This window comes from Prenolepis imparis, unplaced genomic scaffold, assembly GCF_030444845.1.
Source record: "Prenolepis imparis isolate NDT839.2.m4 unplaced genomic scaffold, iyPreImpa1.0 SCAF_4, whole genome shotgun sequence".
In the NCBI taxonomy this organism is placed as follows: Eukaryota; Metazoa; Arthropoda; class Insecta; order Hymenoptera; family Formicidae; genus Prenolepis; species Prenolepis imparis.
In genome coordinates this window covers 1,606,882-1,626,341 of record NW_028141162.1, presented here as the reverse complement: position 1 = coordinate 1,626,341, position 19,460 = coordinate 1,606,882, and the positions used below count along the sequence as shown (strand labels likewise).

The 19,460-nt window shown below is 36.3% G+C and overlaps 7 protein-coding genes across 8 annotated transcripts in view; 4 read left to right on the top strand and 3 right to left on the bottom strand.

Moving 5' to 3' along the window:
• Positions 1-1,369, top strand: part of LOC145935579 (elongation factor-like GTPase 1) — a 39,704-nt gene extending 38,335 nt beyond the window's left edge. The window contains exons 4-5 of the mRNA XM_083037068.1: positions 256-443; positions 725-1,369. Coding sequence (XP_082893194.1) covers positions 256-443; positions 725-913 — 377 coding nt within the window. The 3' untranslated portion in view covers positions 914-1,369. The remainder of the gene's footprint in view (positions 1-255; positions 444-724) is intronic.
• A 51-nt stretch (positions 1,370-1,420) lies between these two features.
• LOC145935582 (uncharacterized) lies at positions 1,421-2,993 on the bottom strand. The gene is made up of 2 exons (XM_083037070.1): positions 2,789-2,993; positions 1,421-2,725 (listed from the first exon to the last, which is right to left on the bottom strand). The coding sequence occupies exons 1-2, from the start codon at positions 2,813-2,815 to the stop codon at positions 1,562-1,564; spliced, it is 1,191 nt and encodes a 396-aa protein (XP_082893196.1). The 5' UTR covers positions 2,816-2,993; the 3' UTR covers positions 1,421-1,561.
• A 1,177-nt stretch (positions 2,994-4,170) lies between these two features.
• On the top strand, positions 4,171-6,151 carry Prosalpha6 (Proteasome alpha6 subunit). Its single transcript, XM_083037075.1, has 5 exons — positions 4,171-4,330; positions 4,889-5,139; positions 5,315-5,474; positions 5,567-5,776; positions 5,916-6,151. Exons 1-5 carry the CDS (start codon positions 4,328-4,330, stop codon positions 6,123-6,125), a joined length of 834 nt encoding a protein of 277 aa, XP_082893201.1. The 5' UTR covers positions 4,171-4,327; the 3' UTR covers positions 6,126-6,151.
• A 374-nt stretch (positions 6,152-6,525) lies between these two features.
• Positions 6,526-8,473, bottom strand: Las (lipoyl synthase, mitochondrial). Its single transcript, XM_083037071.1, has 6 exons — positions 8,282-8,473; positions 7,837-8,148; positions 7,503-7,659; positions 7,366-7,423; positions 7,094-7,249; positions 6,526-6,961 (listed from the first exon to the last, which is right to left on the bottom strand). Exons 1-6 carry the CDS (start codon positions 8,336-8,338, stop codon positions 6,592-6,594), a joined length of 1,110 nt encoding a protein of 369 aa, XP_082893197.1. The 5' UTR covers positions 8,339-8,473; the 3' UTR covers positions 6,526-6,591.
• A 759-nt stretch (positions 8,474-9,232) lies between these two features.
• Usp12-46 (Ubiquitin-specific protease 12/46) lies at positions 9,233-12,370 on the top strand. Its single transcript, XM_083035908.1, has 8 exons — positions 9,233-9,637; positions 10,178-10,258; positions 10,409-10,625; positions 10,699-10,779; positions 10,851-11,146; positions 11,233-11,370; positions 11,567-11,710; positions 11,812-12,370. The coding sequence occupies exons 1-8, from the start codon at positions 9,635-9,637 to the stop codon at positions 11,917-11,919; spliced, it is 1,068 nt and encodes a 355-aa protein (XP_082892034.1). The 5' UTR covers positions 9,233-9,634; the 3' UTR covers positions 11,920-12,370.
• A 168-nt stretch (positions 12,371-12,538) lies between these two features.
• On the bottom strand, positions 12,539-13,841 carry Rpl21 (ribosomal protein L21). Of its 2 annotated transcripts, none has more exons than XM_083035909.1 (2): positions 13,701-13,841; positions 12,539-13,066 (listed from the first exon to the last, which is right to left on the bottom strand). In XM_083035909.1, exon 2 carries the CDS (start codon positions 13,053-13,055, stop codon positions 12,576-12,578), a length of 480 nt encoding a protein of 159 aa, XP_082892035.1. In that variant the 5' UTR covers positions 13,056-13,066; positions 13,701-13,841; the 3' UTR covers positions 12,539-12,575. The 2 variants fall into 2 exon arrangements, with proteins under 2 accessions (XP_082892035.1, XP_082892036.1); XM_083035910.1 differs by having other exon boundaries at positions 13,633-13,758.
• A 627-nt stretch (positions 13,842-14,468) lies between these two features.
• Positions 14,469-19,456, top strand: LOC145934687 (sterol regulatory element-binding protein 1-like). Its single transcript, XM_083035328.1, has 8 exons — positions 14,469-14,699; positions 15,153-15,701; positions 15,907-16,138; positions 16,217-16,605; positions 16,671-17,606; positions 17,811-18,115; positions 18,643-18,804; positions 18,932-19,456. The coding sequence occupies exons 1-8, from the start codon at positions 14,600-14,602 to the stop codon at positions 19,283-19,285; spliced, it is 3,027 nt and encodes a 1,008-aa protein (XP_082891454.1). The 5' UTR covers positions 14,469-14,599; the 3' UTR covers positions 19,286-19,456.
• Positions 19,457-19,460: the final 4 nt, after the last annotated feature.

Sequence of the window (19,460 nt, the reverse complement as noted above, 5' to 3'; positions counted from 1 at the left end):
CTTAATTCAGTTATTTGCGATGCCTTTGCATATTCTTAAGATGGGTCTAAAGAAAAATATAACAGGGATAAAAAAAATTTTCTTGACTTGAAGATATTTATCCTTAATAAGGGGGAATAGGAAAAGATATACCGTACGAAGAATACTGTAAAGAGATGCTAAAATAGCACACTATTAGAGGCGATTCATTACGATATCGTTCGTTTTGAGAGATCAAAGATACATTTTTATGACAATTATTTATTTTCGTTACAGGAAAATTGTACGCCGTATTCGGCAAGAGGCAGGGTCGTATCGTATTTACGGAAAATGCTTACGGCTTCGGCGGACAATTCAGAGTTTTGGCCACCCTACCGGTTCTGGAGAGTTTCCACCTCGCAAGAGAACTGCGGACGCAAACGTCTGGATTGGCCAGTCCGCAACTAGTTTTTAGTCATTGGGAGGTACATAAAAGCTGACGGATGTATCTTTTGTATATCTACCGCGCGTCATCTTATTACGCAGAAAGATGTTCTTAGAAAAAAAAAAAAACAAGAATGGAAATACAGGAGTAACGTCTCTTTCAAATATTTTGGTATTTTTAATTATTATTAAAACGTTTAAAAAAAAATAAATTTTGAGTTTTGGAGTCTATGGAAATATCGAAGAGAAAGATGTTTTTTCTCCATATTTTTTTTATTAATTTTATTTTATATTAATTTAAGTGTTTTTGGGATTTCTACAGGTTATCGAGCAAGATCCTTACTGGGTGCCATCTACGGAGGAAGAATATCTTCATTTCGGCGAAAAAGCGGACAGCGATAATCGAGCTAAACGCTACATGGACGCGGTTCGTCGAAGAAAAGGCCTGCCTGTAGACTCCCAGCTAGTTTCGCACGCTGAGAAACAACGCACTCTTTCGAAGAACAAGTGATGCGAAGTTCCTTTGCGCGATTATTACGTTCGGAAAGCGCATTTACTCCAAGTTTCACCCTTCCAACTCGAAGAAACTTGATTATTTTACGTCCATTAAATTTTCTATCTGCAAAGGTGTATAATTAGAGTGCGAACGTATACGTTGAGCAGAAGAAAGAATGTTTGCTTCTCTTTCTTCGTCATACATACGTGAAAATAAAATATTAATTGGCCGAGCAATGTTTAATTTTGAAAAAATTATATATTAAACCGAATATCTTCTTGATTTGATCACTTAAAATTACATTTTTTTATTCACCTTTATTTGTTGGACTAAACATTTCCAAATAAATTGTTATATAATATGACTGAGATATTTTGCATAAAACAGGATACATATGAGTGAAAATGTATAATATCTCGTACACAACTGTATGACAAAGATTATAAATTATATAAAGTAAAAAAAAAGACGCTATAATATTATCATAGAATATTTGCATAAATGTTATTTACATCAAATAAATGTACATATGTATACATTTGTGTTAAAATAACGACAGACGTATTTGCTTGTACTTTTTACACAAAGTCCTTGGTCAATTTACAAGTTTTTGTTATAATTTTACAGACTGTGTTATTACTATAAATTATTATAGATGTTTATCTAATCGCCAAATACAATCTTTTTTCCTTGAAATCCTTGAGTCATAATTTTCTGTTGTTTTCTTTTAGCCAACCAGGAGGGATGCAAATCAGTATTTTCTTCTTTATTATTAACATCATTTGAATTTCTCTTATTTGTATCCTTGTTAATTTTGTTGGATGCTTTATTATTTGATTTTTTAGCGAAAGATGGTTTATCCTGATATTTGTTAACTTTTGTATCATTTCTGTACTTTATGTTTTGCTTCTTAATTCTGTTACTTGATCTGAATGGTGGTTTGTCAGATTTTATATGCGATGTTGATGCATCAATAGCACTCCTCTGAGAATCTTGATTGTCTTCCGTAACAAAAAAATCATCCAATATTTTTGTTGCTTGTTCAGTTGCGGAATCTGGAATTTTGATAGATGTCTCCTCATTTTTAGATTCTTGCTCCTCCAAGAGTTCTGTAAATCTCTTTACAGTGGCTTCCTCTGTTATGCTACATGATTCAATTACATTTGGTTGCTTATGTATAATTGTATCTTCCTCCAATCTATCATCTTTTTTCAATTTTGACAATTTTTCTTTTTTCAAGGGTACACTATCCTTATTCAATGACTTCTTACATTCGCGCGAATTATCTATTACTTCAAGTGATTCAGTGTTGCGTACTTCCTCATCTTTAGAATTACATTGAGAGTGTTCAATGCTTTCATAAGAAGCAATTTTTTGTTCCTCTGAATTTTCAGTTTGAGGCTGAGGCTTTTCTTTCAAAGACTTTTTAGTTTTTGCAGCACCCTTACTCTTCAACTTAACAATTTTCTTCTTTCCTTCCACAATATATTTTTTACAGTCTGGGAACTTCTCCTTAAATTGTTCTAGTCTTCTGTTTAAAATTTTATAATGTGCAACCTTTGCTATTACGCGATCACTATGACTTAAAGACTCATCTTGTAATATTGTAGTCAAGTTTTTCTCATTTACGATACCAAACTTGGAAATATCATCATCTTTAATTTTTTTTAGCGCATAAACTTCAGCGAGAAGCTTATCAGCTTTTCTTTTACATTTTTCCTGTTGAGTTTCATTTCCATGTCTATTCCGTAAGAGTTTAGCCTCTCTGATAAGCTTATTGACTACACAAACTCGTGCTTGACGAACTGTATGTCGCAGTTCAACAATCTGAAAGCAATGACAATTGTAAACAATCGCGTATGCTTCATTCAAATCATACATATATCTCACCTCGTTATTTATTTCAGCCTTCGACATTTTAAGCTGAGAAAACAAATTTCTCTACAGCGAAGATCTTAATAATTAATTATTTAGCGTGGGAGCAAATATATAAGTAGGTAGCGATTCTTTAAAATAATAATAATAATCAATAACCTCAAAAAAATTGTTTCGAACGCTACTTTCCAAGAGTCGACAGGAAAATGATGAAAACCTCTGTCGGTCATAAACTATTTTTCATAGAAGAGTGTCTCGTTTGACTCACGTTGCAATTGACAGCAGCCACTCACAGCGATTGGTGCTCGGAATTCTTCCACTGAACCAACGAGAAGCCTTCATTTGCGCACGCGCACAGTACAATTGCACACGTTGCAATTGCACACCGTGCTATTCAAAGAGTAAAGAGAAACAGCAAAGAGTAAAGAGAAACAGGAGGGAGCATATGGCTCGAGCTAAGCGAACGGAAGTGAGTATATATCCCAGTATAAAAGTGGACACTTAAGACATTCTTAAATATAAGAACCGACTATGAATACCGGCCACAGAGCCGTATTTGCATCTTAAGACATTATTTAAGACGGTCTTGAAATAAGAACGGACTATGAATACCGGCCTGTGATTGGTTAATCACATCTTAAGATTGTACTTAAGACATTCTTACATATAAGAACCGACTATGAATACCGGCCATAAAGTTGCGCACAGTTCTTTTGCGCACCGTTCGTTTGCACACCGTGCAATTGGACACGAAAATGCGCGACATGCTCTATTCACACACACACACACACATACACGGGGTGCAAGGGGGGTCTTCGGCCCCCCTCCCGCACCCAACCCGTCGGTAGGGGTGCCTACCTGCACGGTGCGCAAAAGAACAGTGGGCAAAAGAACTGTGCGCAAAAGAACTGTGGGCAAAAGAACTGTGCGCAACTTTATGGCCGGTATTCATAGTCCGTTCTCATTTCAAGACCGTCTTAAGTAATGTCTTAAGATGCAAATACGGCTCTGTGATTGGTTAATCACATCTTAAGATTATACTTAAGACAGTCTTAAATATAAGAACCGACTATGAATACCGGCCTAAGAGCCATTCCACAATAGGTTGCAAATGCTCTCGTTGCCAGTTGATAATTGCGGATTGACCAATCGGATTGGTCAATCCGCAATTATCAACTGGCAACGAGAGCATTTGCAACCTATTGTGGAATGGCCCTAATAGCACGGTGTGCAATTGCAACGTGTGCAATTGTACTGTGCGCAAGTGAGCCTCTCCCGAACCAACCAATCGAAAGATCCTGTGTGCATGAATTGGCCAATCGACGATGGCTGCCACTCTTTCATATTTATGCGGCTTTAGGTTATCGTTCTTCATGGACATGAACCAACATGAATGACAGGACGTATCTATAGCTATATTGCTGCATGACTGTTGATTTACGAAAAGCCAAGCCGCTAGTATTCTGGAATTGTGTGGAATATTTTTTGCAACTAATATTTCTCTTTTATCTCCTTGCTCTGTATCCTTGCGATTAAGAAAAACGGCTTTTAAAAATGGTGAGTACTTGATTGATTTTCATTTTTAATACATTTTATGTTTATTTAATTATATTGTGAAGAAAGTTTGTATGTCAAATCTCAAAGTGTTGTAATGTCAAAGTCGTTGTGTGGTTATGTACGAGTTTATGTAAATAGGAGAAAAAGTAGAAATAATAACAATTAAAGACATATATAGCTTTCTTTCAGTAATTCATATTTTAATAAACAAAAATCGAGAGTATTATAAGTATACTTTAGTCTTTTTATTGATATTGAAAAGTTGAATAAAAAGCTAAATATATCAAGCAATAGATTATACTAAAAACTTATAATAAAAAATACAATAAATATTTTTATAATAATAAGGCAAAAATATAAGCTGCATTTCAAAATTATGTCAGCATGTCGTTCTTGTTTAACATTTGGTGAACAACAAGAATAACAATATGGTGACAATATTGCCATGATTCTGGAATCCATAATATAATGTCTAATTAACTTGTGGAATTATAATATAATGTGGAAATATATAAATAAAATCTTTAAATTTATTGACAATATAAATGTATTTTTCAGTTCCGCAATCAGTATGACAGTGATGTAACAGTATGGAGTCCACAAGGACGTCTGCATCAAGTGGAATATGCTATGGAAGCTGTGAAACTGGGATCGGCTACTGTAGGTCTCAAGAATAAAACACACGCTATTCTTATTGCACTAAAAAGAGCATCGTCGGAACTGTCGGCTCATCAAAAGAAGATCATACCGATAGACAAGCATATGGGGATCAGTATTTCGGGTTTGACTGCTGATGCAAGAATATTGAGGTACTATCTAAGTTATTACTTAGTTTATTAAGTTTATTTGTTTAATTTTTGTCAAATTTTATTATTATATGTTATATGATGTATACAATAGGAAAAGATCTCTTTTAAGACTTCTTTGTTTTATATATATTTCGTTATCTCGCTATTTACGATAATATATTGTTGTTATTCATAGCCGTTATATGCGAACCGAATGCCTAAACTATAAGTACGCTCATGACGATACATTACCTGTGAGTCGTTTGATCATGTCCCTGGGAAATAAAATGCAGACCTGCACGCAGAGATATGACAGACGTCCGTATGGTGTCGGTTTACTCGTAGCGGGATACGATGTGAGAATTTATTGAAAATTATATTAATGATTACGCGGTTTACACGTTATACACCAATATTGTGCTTCTCTAAGGATAATTATCCTTAACAGGATCAAGGGCCGCATATATATCAAACATGTCCATCAGCGAATTATTTCGATTGTAAAGCAATGGCTATAGGATCTCGTTCTCAGAGCGCGAGAACGTACTTGGAGAAACATTTGAATGAATTTTCATCGTGTGATCTCGACGAATTGGTGAAGCATGGCCTTAGAGCATTACGCGATACCTTACCTAATGAAGTCGATCTGTCAGTAAAGGTAAATTTTTCGCCTACTCTCTAATATAATTTCTTTAATATATCACAAAGCAATTGTAATAACTTACAATAAATAATTTAATTTTGCCAATATTAATTTTTTTTTAAATGCGTCAAATTTCACTAATTATACGTTTCAGAATGTATCAATTGGGATAGTAGGAAAGGATTATGGTTTCACGATTTTCGACGAAACAGCGACAGCCACCTATTTATCCCAGATCGAAGGGGACGATAAACGTGCTAGGCCTGCAGAGCAGGTTGCGCAGGATGATAGGCCTCCGCAAGATCCGCCTGCCGACGAAGACCCGCAAGATCCTCAAGTAGCCATTGCCATGGATACAGATTAAGCAATAATAAAAAAATTTAAACTAAACACGATATATAAAATTTATCCTATACAATTTATATATAAAGATTAAAGCACATTTTATGCTTAAATATCTGTTTTGTAACAATAATTAATCCGACAAAATATTTATTACCAGTCTATTCACATAGTAAAATATATTTAAATTTTTTTTACAATTAAATTAGAATACAATTTTTTTACGATGTACTTTGGATTATATATATAGAGCGAGATTCCAACATCCTTCTGAAGCTGTATTTTTGGTAATAAGTGTTATATATATATATATATATATTATTTATTACCAAGTATATATACGACTCCAGAGCGATGTTGGAATCTCATTCAATGCAGTGCCGACTGACAGAAAAATTCATGCTATAAATAACTACAAAATGACTCCTAATAATATTATATTTTACAAACTTGTGTTTACAGGACTAGACTAGAATTTTTTATTCTTTTTATACTACTGTATGATCATCGATCTGTTCCTTCTTTTGTTGTTTCAATATATTCGTCAAGAAATATTCTCCAGCTTTATACGATGATCGTACTAACGGGCCGCTGGCGGTATACAAAAAACCTAGTTGATTTCCTAGATTTTCCCATGCTTTAAATTTCTCGGGCGTTACATATTCGATGACTTTTAAATGCCTTTTAGTGGGTTGCATGTATTGTCCCAATGTTAGAGCATTTACATCAGCATCTCTTAGGTCCCGCATTGTCTGTTTAATTTCCTCATCGCTCTCGCCGAGACCCAACATTATTGACGATTTTGTGATTAAGTTAGGATTGAACTTTTTAGCTGCTTTCAATACGGCCAGTGATTGCCTGTACATAATAAACAATAGATTTTTAAAATCTGAATTAATAAATGTGTATACATTAAATAACATACATATGAGACTATATAATATTATTACTAATTATATGTTATGATAAATTTATAATGAATATATATACCTATATTGAGCGCGTCTATCTCGAACGTAGGGAGTTAGACGTTCCACAGTTTCGATATTATGCGCAAACACATCTAGATCGGAATTTGCAATCGTAGCGACACAATTTTCGTCTCCTCTAAAGTCTGGTACCAGGCATTCTACTAGAATACTGCTTCTGCAACATAATAAATTAAATCTCTACAATATGATATCTAAAGATGAGCCACTTCTTTTTTATTTTACATAAATAAATATATATAAACAAATAAGAAAAGAAAAAACATTTGTTACCTCTTTTTTATCTCTTTGACAGTCGATGCGATATGACTGGCCCCGCCATCTTTTAAATCTGAAATAATTGATATGCATTGAATGGCTTCTATAATTTATTTGTGCTATCTAGAGAATGGCCTGTATAATCAATTAACCATCACGATCCACGGATGTTAGAACAATATAATCCACACCCCAGTCTGTTACTGCATTAGCAGTATTGATTGGTTCTTCTGCATCTAATGGTGGTGGTGTACGTGCAGTTTTAACCGAACAGAAACGGCAGCCACGGGTACACGTATCTCCCATTAACTAAATAATCAGCCATTGTTATCTTGGCTTAAATGAGATTTATTTATTTCATACAAGTTTAAAATTTATTTGATGCTACTTATATTAAAACAATTAAATCAAGTCTATATATCATTAATGTGGGATAATTCCCTTAAGACTTTTCAATATAATAGTTAAATCATTTTTCATACAAACCATGATGGTAGCGGTTGCTGTACCATGAGCACCTCCGCCCCAACATTCTCCAATGTTGGGACATCTGGCTTCCTCGCAGACTGTGCTCAGCCGTAATTGCCTTAACTGTGACTTTATCTTACTGTAACTTTTGCCTATAGGTATTTCCGTTTTCAACCATGGTGGTAGTCTCAGTCGTTCCGATTCACCCTTTTCCAATTTTAACTTTCCATTGTACTCTTGAGCAGTATCTTTTACAAAGTCCTCGAATTGCGGACCATTTTCCAACTTTTCTGAAAATTCCTTCTTACTTTCAGTCGAAGCTCGTGCATACTGTAACAAGACACTTTCATAGATTCAATGCAAGCTCTTATATAACTCTATATTGCGACGAATAATAAAATTATTAAAAATTTATAGAAATCTTTGAGTCTTTCATAAAATAAAGACAATCGTTAAAATTTACCGTCAGATAAAAGTGACAGCCGAGAGGACACTTTGGATTCGCGAATATTCGTAACATCTTTGTCGTATTTGACACAATTTAATTGAGACAAAATTTGTCAGAGCTCAAGTTCAAAGGCTATCAATTGATCCATGTTTTAAAACAACAGGTCACACGACTTAACCTTACTTTCAAGAGTTCAAAAATCCATTTATCGGAATATGACATTTAATTGACCAATCAGGGGCTCGATTCTTGAATTCATTCGCAAGAGAAACGTATGCGCAAATTCGGCTCTTACAGAAAAGTTGCAAGTTGATTGGCTAAAAGCCATGCGATAACAGAGCATATAGATATGGAGGGAGAATACTGGCTGAAAGTGTTCACAACATATGTGCGAGAGAGAAAGGTATAAAAGTGCCTTTTCATGCTGACGCTCGACGCTCATTTTTAGCGTCAAAAGACGTCACGTGACCAAAATTGACGAATTGGTATCTTTATTTTTGGTCACGTGACGTCTTTTGACGCTAAAAATGAGCGTCGAGCGTCAGCATGAAAAGGCATCTTAAGACATTCTTAAATATAAGGGTGCCGTCACATGGGGCGTAACTTGCGTAAGCGTAACCAGCGGATCGCCAATCACCGAGTTATTCCGATAGAGCCCTTCGTCGAGCTCTATCGGAATAACTCGGTGATTGGCGATCCGCTGGTTACGCTTACGCAAGTTACGCCCCATGTGACGGCACCCTAAGAACCGACTATGAATACCGGCCTATATGCTCTAAGAAATAAATACGAATAAATACGTGTTCGTGATTGGTCGCGATTATAGTCCCTACAAGTATTTCTAAGGACTCTGATCGCAATTGGCGGAAATTTGAAGCCGCATTTTCACGGATCATAAACATCATTTCTCGCGAGCGCATCTAGCTCTCTTCGAGAACTCTATGACGTAATCGGCCGGAGGGTGGGGGCAGGGGAGGGGTGCGTTTTGACTGCTCGAGATCGCGAGTTCCCGGAGAGAGGTGCGACGACGGGATTATTGCAAGTCCATTTCGGCCGATTCGTCGTCGCGAGAACGAAGAAACGCCGAGTGCGAGAACCTCAGATCCGAGAGGGCCAGATCGTGGTGAAAATTATCGAGCTTGTCGGCCGACGACGTTTTTTGCGCGACAGCCACGGACACGTGGAACCCGGGGAAGCAGGGAAGAGCGCTGTTACAGCTGCGGTGCCGCGACGATATCTCATCCGCGTGGAAATGCTCTAGCTAGAAGACAGGATCCCGCATCCGTCGATATACGATGGAGTTTATGCCGCTGCTAAAGTCCGTGCTAAGTGCTTGTCAGTGTCACGCTCGAATTATTGTGTCATAAAATGGTAAGTATATATTACACCGCATACATACATACATATGTATGTATGTACATATGTATGTACACACCGGGGGCCTTGAAAAATGATCCCGGGATAAATAATCCTCGAAAACGGAGATACGAAGCTTTGGCAGTTCATTTGATATACTTACGTACGCACATTCCTGCGACTGATATCACGATCAATGTGCCATACCATTATATATATTATTTTCTGTATTTTTACACAAAAGAAGAGATATCGAAAAATTAGTAAATTACGTTAATATTTATGTTTTTCATCATAATTATTTCTGCAAGATTTTCTTTAATGAACTACACATTGACGTATATTGTAATTTTATACACTGTCACATTTTACAAAATTTTATTCCATTATATTTTTTTGTCAATCAATTATTTTAATGACAAATTATCTAATTTATAATATCTAATTTATGTAAATTTTTTCAAAATATATATTTTCAAATATGTAAATTTAATATTGTGTAATAAACATTGTGTGTAGAAATAGCAAATAATATCTTTATTTGTAATGTTTTAGGGTGCAAACATATCACAATTAGAAAGAGATATTGGCTCTGATCAGTTTCCACCTAACGAACATTATTTCGGCTTAGTCAATGTAAGTGTAACATTATATCTGATGAAATTATATATATATATATATATATATATATATATAATTCAAAGATTAAAAACTCATATATTGTAAGCCTATTTAATTTACATTATAAACTCTATTCAACACAATAAAAATAATATCTTTTTGCAGTTTGGTAACACTTGTTATAGTAATTCAGTGTTGCAAGCTTTATATTTTTGTCGGCCGTTTAGAGAAAAAGTTTTAGAATACAAAGCCAGAAATAAGCGAACTAAGGAGACACTATTAACATGCCTAGCAGACCTGTTTTACAGTATTGCAACACAAAAGAAAAAAGTAGGTTCTATAGCACCAAAAAAATTTATTGCCAGACTGAGAAAAGAGAAAGGTCGGTATATAAAGCATCATCATAAATGTGTTTTATAGTAAATGTTGTAAATAACTCTAATATCTCTTTTCAGAGGAATTTGATAATTATATGCAACAAGATGCGCACGAGTTTTTGAACTTCCTCATAAATCATATAAATGAAATTATTCTGGGTAAGTATTTTTATAGCGCATCTTATGATCTTGATATCTTTATGATTATTGATTATCATTTTGTACGTTAGCGGAGAGAACTCAGAACAAGCCGGCCGGAGGGAAGTGTGGAGCAGGAGATGCTGCTGGTTCGCCACCGGAACCTACATGGGTTCACGAGATATTCCAAGGAATACTGACCTCGGAAACACGCTGCCTTAACTGTGAGACTGTTTCTAGCAAAGACGAGGACTTTTTTGATCTACAAGTTGATGTAGATCAAAACACTTCGATCACGCACTGCCTCCGATGCTTCTCCAATACAGAGACCCTGTGTAGTGATAACAAATTCAAATGTGATCACTGCAGTAGTTATCAGGAAGCTCAGGTATTAACCATACACAATATTCGATTCGTTGTCGCCTTTTGAACAAATTCATTCATTGAAACATGATTGTTTTTTGTGAATTACAGAAACGCATGAGAGTTAAAAAACTACCTATGATCCTAGCATTGCATCTAAAGAGATTTAAATATGTGGAACAGTATAATCGTCACATAAAAGTATCTCACAGGGTAGTTTTTCCATTGGAACTCAGACTTTTCAATACTGTAAGTTTTTTTATCCTATAAAATATTTTAAAATGCAATCTTAGGAATTATATGATTATTTCACATATGTGTGTGTTTAATATAATATTTAGAAAAATATCATTTATAAATACAAAAAATATTGTTATTTCTCTTCAAGGCAATGATATATAATTATTTCATGTTTAATAGCAATATATATTTATTTTAATTACAGAGTGATGATGCTGTAAACCCAGATCGTTTGTATGATTTGGTGGCAGTTGTGATACATTGTGGAAGTGGGCCTAACCGAGGGCATTACATTTCTATAGTTAAAAGCCATGGATTCTGGTTGCTCTTTGACGATGATATGGTCGATGTAAGTTCTTTAATTTTTACATAAATGTGTCTTATCCATATAATATAGACATTATCAAAACATATTTAGAACAAAAAAATCAGATATTTTTATGTTTCCAGAAAATTGATGCGTCAACTATAGAAGATTTTTATGGACTCACATCAGATATTCAAAAGAGCTCTGAAACTGGTTATATTCTGTTCTATCAATCGCGTGATTGTAGTTAAAGTTTAATATATAAATAGCAATTGTAAAGTTAAGCACACTCCTGCTATGCTAATTTTCGTATTTTAACAAAGTGCGCAGTGAATCTGAATGTTCTAATGGTATGTTAAATTATTTATGAGAATGATATATGTTTAATTATGGTTTGGCCCCTATAGTATAAATAGGAAGAAGCGCGAGATAGGATTTCATAATTTATCTAAATTTTAGAGAACTTTTGGTTCGTATAAACCACCGATTATTTCAGTAAAATTGAAAAAAGTTTACGTGTAATGCTATATTTATTTATAATGTATGTCCGAAAGCTAGTCTGTCTTTGGAAGAGAATGAATAATTTACATTATTACAATAATTTAAGTGTCCATTGATATAGAGAGAAACGTTGGAAGCACTATCAGATTCTATACAAATGTAAAGAAAATATGACTGAGAATAAAAATATTGTTATGAGAATATGCATTTCATTTGTCATGTGCAATATATTTATATAATTTGAAATTTAAATATGCAAACATGTAAACAATAATTTCATATGCGATACATGTAATTTCTTAAAAGAAGACAGCATTAATTATTCAGACTCTTAAGTGATGTTACGCAATGGTAATATAATAATTCTGATTTTTATTTTGAAAATTTTTATAGTTTATTCAATAGTTTAAGCAATAAATTCATATGGAACAGGCGCAAGTAAGATGGGCGCTTCACGTCCCGACACGATATGCGCTTTAGACGGTGCGGTCGGCTGTCGTTTCAACTGGACGCGTATATTCTTCTCCTTTGCCTCCTTCCTGAGCCTTTCGTTTTCCTTGACGCGCTTGAGGAAATCGTCTCTGCATTTTGAATGGCTCAGATGTTCGATGCGAACGTTGATTCTCTTGGCGATGATACGTCCGCGCACCCTCTTGTTCACGATGACTCCCAGAGCGTGCGCCGTCACATTGAAGACGCGACCGGTCTTGCCGTGATAGACTTTATACGGCATACCCTTTTGCACAGCACCGTTTCCCTTAATGTCGACAATATCGCCGACTTTGTACGTTTTCATATACGTGGATAGGGGAATGGTTCCATGTTTACGGAACCTGCGGGAGAACAAGTCCCTCGTACCACGTCTGTAACCCTTTGAGTTGGTCATGTTGTGTCAATCTGTAACAAACAATTGTACGTAACTGTTAGATTTAAAATATTATATCTTATCAATATCCTATACAGAAAGTGAGTCGTAAATAATACGAGAAAAATTGGGAAGATTTCTCATTCTAAAAATATGAATCTTTTATCAAGCCCGATTTAATTAAAGTTTTTTTTTAAATAAAAATCAACACATTTATGCTTATAAATTAAAATTGTGATGATATTTCTTCAGAGGATTCCTTTTAAAAGCGAATAATCCATCTAAATTTTTATGTAGCAGATTATCGTGTAAGAACCCTAACCTAAATGTTTCTGAAAATTTTCATACGAATCGAACGAATATATAATAATGTAAGTTACATTTCAAGTTTCGAGCGTGATATTAGATTCTTAAATATAACTTTTCGTCGTTGTTCGAAAGATTTTTGCACGAAATGTTTTACGTATGACGCGAAATATGCACGTGGCTCGCGTATAAAATCAACGAGAGCGAAATTTGACGTCTTGTGTCTCCCGGCCAAGTTAATGAAGCTGCCGGGATGTCGGCGAACGAAAATATATACTTATATTTTACATACAGCGAGAAAGGATATTGCAATTCGAGCCAAATTCCTAAAGAATCTCGAAAATATTGACAGAAACGTACGTAGAAAATTCACGTCCCGTCGTCGCCACGAAAGAAGAGACTCCAGAGAGATGCGCCTGCGCGACCAGATACGCGATATAAGTTTCGATATTATATCGAAATCTCGATATCTCGCAACGCGAGTCGCATCGAGCTGCGTGACGTCACTGCGCGAAAAACTCGGCCTATCAGGGTGCCGTCACATGGGGCGTAACTTGCGTAAGCGTAACCAGCGGATCGCCAATCACCGAGTTATTCCGATAGAGCTCGACGAAGGGCTCTATCGGAATAACTCGGTGATTGGCGATCCGCTGATTACGCTTACGCAAGTTACGCCCCATGTGACGGCACCCTTATTGGTTGCTGCTCGCTGCTTGACGCTTGACAAGTCCTGTCTGAATGAGCCTTTAGCGTCAAAAGACGTCACGTGACCAAAATTGACGAATTGGTATCTTTATTTTTGGTCACGTGACGTCTTTTGACGCTAAAAATGAGCGTCGAGCGTCACGATGAAAAGGCACCTTAACACTTCAATTACTTTTTTATTTATACCGGCTTATCGCTTCTCTCACGCCGCTTATCAGATAGAGCCGATAAATGACAAATCAGAAAAAACGAATGACTGAAAGGGCGCTTTTAATACGTTGACAAATTGGACGGATTCTCGTATTTTCGATCCTGCGAAAGAACGCCGAAGGCGTCATTTTCGCGAGTTTAGTATCGCGCTTGATGACGTAACATCGTCCGATCTGTTGCGGCGTCCGGATTGGCCGTGCAATGATCATACGATCGTTTGTAATTTTTTAGTTATTGCACTTGACATGTCGGTGTTGCGCTCGCACGAGCTATCCGTCGTATTGTTGGATTTATTTCGATGCGACGAAATATTTTAAAAAATTTGACACAACGCGGGTTACGTAATGGCAGACCCGGGCGGATGGGCACCGGCCCAAGACAATGATTTCTCCAATTTTCAATCGAATGACAGCTTCAATTTGAACGAAGTCACTGGCATCGATGGTAGGTCTCATCGGCAATGTAATTTCTCGCTAAGCATTTTTCCTTCCAATATCTCGGAGATATCCTAGACTCGCGCGAAAAGTTTCGAGCACTGTTATTTTATCAGCAGGTATTATCTTTCTCAGCTGTTGACATGTCATTGTATTTTATCTGTCTGCATAGTACTGCATGAACCTATGCGAAAGTAACATCAAAATAATTTGCTCTTCAATTACTTAATAAAATTATTATATATATAATATAAATTTCTTCACTCACAAGAAATGCTTTAGAAATAATTTTTTATATTTCATATTATCATGATTGATGTTTTATATTTAATATCTAATTTTTAACAGTTTAAGATTGATAATATACAATTAATAAATTTAAAAAACTGACACTTAGTATTAAATATTTACCAATATTTTACTATATTGCCTAATTGTGATAATTGTCTGTTATATATTGCAGATCTTCTAACAAATTGCGAGAGTGAATTATTGAAAAATGAGCTTTTCAGCGACGAGGCTTTACTTTCTGAGTTGGAAGAGCCTATGCCGGTGGATGGGGATACGTTTGATTTCTTAAATATTAACAATAATGAATTCAAGGATTTTAAAGAATTCAAGGATACAGCTATCCTTGAATCACCAAATACAAATGTTATAGTAACACAGCAATCAGTGACGGATAGTAATCAACCTGTTACTTATATGCAGCAAGATATTACATCCATACCACAAAATAGACCACAGAGAATATCAGTGGCTTCAACAACGCCTACAGTGTTTAGCTCACAATACACGATACCACAAAATGTGAATTTTAATGTTCAATCGCCAAATGTTGTAACCTTGGCTCCAGTTACTCAACAACGGCAGCTACTTCTACCAGCTAAATTGATAAAATCAGAGTCTCTTGTGTATGCTAAAGGTGGCCAACAGACTATTACATCGACTCCTGTTCAACATCAGATACATACTCTTGTAAATACTGCAAACGGAGCAGTGTTAACTACTGGTAAATATAAAAGTAGATAAGCTTATTTCCAAAATATTTATAATCTTGTCTGAGTATAATATTATAGTATTATACTATAAATACACATAGTATAATACTATAGTATAGTATAATTTATTATATTATAATATAATTATTATACAAAAAACATATATAGTTATATAATTTTAGTAAAACATATCAATATATTTGTATTCAATTTAAGGGATTCCTGTAGTACTCGACACCGACAAAGTACAAATTAATCGGCTAAACACAGGCGCACACGTGGGTGTACCAAGAGTGAGAGAAGTGAAACGCAGCGCTCACAATGCTATCGAGCGACGTTACAGGACATCGATCAACGATAGGATAATTGAATTAAAGAACATTATAGTCGGCATCGACGCCAAGTTAAACAAGTCGGCGATTTTACGGAAAACTATCGATTATATCAGGCAAGGATAATTAATCTTATCTCGTGTGTACATTGATGAGGAGCAAATTTTCTAATTAGCTCTCGCGTATAATTATAGGTATTTGCAAAACACGAACACGAAGTTGAAAGCCGAGAATATGTCGTTGAAAATGACAGCTCAACGGCAGAATCTTCGCGACCTCCTGGTGTGCGGGGAACTTACGCCTCCGCGTTCAGATTCGAGCGAGCCGTCCCTGTCGCCTGCACCCGCGCCGATGTCGCCGCCTTCTCCGTCGTCGATAAAGGACGATTCGGATGTTCTGCAGAATCTTCATCCCGTGTCCACCTCTGCAGGCATGAGAGATCACACCCGATTGACCCTGTGCGGATTTATGCTACTCTTTTTAGCGTTCAATCCTCTTGGTATTCTCATAAACAACGTTGGAAAATTCAATTACGATTATTTGAACACGAAATTGGACGGAAGGACGATACTCAATTATCAAGGTAAAGATTTTTTTTTAATTTGATGAATTCACTATCGCTGATATTTCTTCTTCTTTGGTAACCAGATCAGCCGGAATCGGACAAACAATTGTGGAGCAACGTTATTCTCTGGTTCACCAATCTGATACTTTTGGTGGGTGGTCTCTCTAAATTGATGCTTTACGGTGATCCAGTTTTTCCTACCGACAGCAAGATCTTCCTCGAGCTACGTCGTTGGCGACGTCAGGCCGAATTTAATATATCCAAACACGAGTACACCCAGGCGTATCGAGATTTACATCAATGGTTGCAATACTTTGGCCGGTCTTTCCCGTTGTCGCGCACAGAGATCTTTCTCGCGACCACGTGGCAAATACTGAGGCAAATTCTTCATAAATTATGGCTGGGAAGATGGGTCACCCTGATCGGCAAGTGGTTTTCAGAGAAATCAGAACGGCAGCAAGCGGAAATGTCTGTGGAGATAGCGGTCGTCTACCAACACATGCTCTGCCTTCGTTTGTCCGAGGGTACGAAAGATTCGACGGTGTATCTCGCATTATGCGCCGTCAATTACGCCGAGGTCGCCGGCGAGAGTATGCCGAAGCCGCTGCTGGCGGAGATATACGTGAACGCCGCGTTATGTTTGAAGCAATCTTTCTTCCCGTACATACACAAATATTATCTGGGTAAAGCACGCGCCTTGCTGTCCTCGTGCGCCGTTCCCCCGAAATTGAAGTGGATCATGACTGATGAAGGTGCCAGATTTTTGGCGTCGCAGAGAGAGAGGTGGCGGTACAAGAAACAGTCCGACAGCGAGTTCACATCGCAAAGCAGCCGAGCGGACCCGTTATCGTACGCGGCCCGCGCCTACAGAGATCATCTGATCGAGCAGTGCTTGCGTTTACTGACCGGTACAGCTGGAGAGTGTCACGCGTCTACCGTACTCGAATTAGGACGAACCATTATGGCTTCTGCAGAAGTGGACGCCTGTTTCCCATCTATTGACAAGATCAGTGTAGCAAGTACGAGAATTTACTATTTAAAAAATTTACAAAAAGTCTTTATATATTTTATATGTGAAATAATGAAATTTTTATATATGAATAATATATTTTTTTATATCATATCCGTATCTATGTGTAAAGTTGACCTAATCTTTCAAATTAAAAATTTGATAGGAGATATTACAAATTACATCATCAATTTCATCTCTTTTTTCTTTGCAGCGTGTGAAGACGAAATTGGATTATGGTGGGGAGCGGTGATTTGCGCCGCTGCGAGTTGGAGATTAGGAGAGGAAGATTCGAAGGCGTGGAACATCGTGGAGAGTAAATTTCCTTACGAAAGGAATTTCCAAATCAGTGACAATAGCAGCAGCAGTCCTTTACCACATGCCGTACTCAATGTTCTGCAGGCAGCGAAACATTCTACTAAGTTGGTTTCCACGCGTTTCATTGATCAGGCAGGACTGCTACTTGAACAATCAATGGTGTACTATCATTGCAAGGAGCAATCGTCACAAAAAATCTTGGTAAGTTATCAGATTAATTGTAATAGATTTTAATTACGAATAATTGACAGACATAATATTAAATGTGTGATATTAGTCTATATTTAAGCTGAAATAGCAAGAATATTGCAGACTTATTGGTCGTGAAACTTTGTATTTGTAAAAGAATTGAAAAATTTATAGATAAAAGATTATATATTTTTGCTTAAAAGAGATCAGTATATATTTTTGTGCAAAAGCTATTGCTATTATTGTAAAAATTTCAAGAGTTCCCCATTGATTGAACATTAGAGATATTTAAAATAGTTATACTTTATTTGAAGGTACTACTCTCTTTCAAGTGTAACCTGTGCTATCGTTTACCTGTTACAAGTGTGCATTGTAGTTGCATTGCATGAAATATAACTATGCAATACTCCTGCAGTGCAACTCCTGTGGCAGGTCGCAGCACCATATAATAGTTTTATGTCTACTTGTGATTCATATGTGTGCGAATGTGTTCTTATCTCTTTGCCGCATACTAATCTATTACGTTTACTCTTTTTCAGCTTACTCAATTATGGGTCTGTGACTGGCTTCTCGAAATACGCACAACACTGTGGCAAGACTTGAATCAAGATGTAGAGTTGGAAAAACCTGTCGCGAGTATGTCTCTTGCGGGATTCCAACGAGACTTGGCATGCCTGAGACAATTGTGTCAACATATCCCAGTAAGCTGTAATCTCATATATCAGTTTTCAATCAGCGAAATTTACACAATGACATAATAAAATAAAATTTATCATACACATAGAAAATTATCTAAGATATATATAGAATGTGCTATTTATTTTTCAGTCTGTATTGGCACGAGTGTTTCTGTACGAAGCCACAGCACGCATTATGGCTGGAGCGACGCCGGTGAAGACTCAGATTTTGCTAGATCGAAGTCTGCACCACAGAAACTCGCGTTCCTCGATCATATGCGGCAAGGATCGATCGCAGGAGCAGAACAACGGCGAGCGGGAACACGCGGTCGCGTTATGTTTGGCGTGCAGACATCTGCCAACGCTACTCTTAGCTTCGCCGGGAGAACGCGCCGGTATGCTCGCGGAGGCCGCCAAAACGCTTGAACGAATAGGGGACAGGAAACGTCTTCAGGAATGTTACAAATTGATGCGGCAATTAGGCTCCGCGATTACTGTTAATTAAGACATCGATTTATGTATGTTTTACGAATTTACGCGTATATTATGTACAATAAAATACATATTATTTATATAAATATTAATTTATGCACACAAAACACACACATGTACAATCTCATTATTGTTGTTTTATATGTATAATTATTTTCTTCTACTCTTATTAAAGATTATAAATCTTT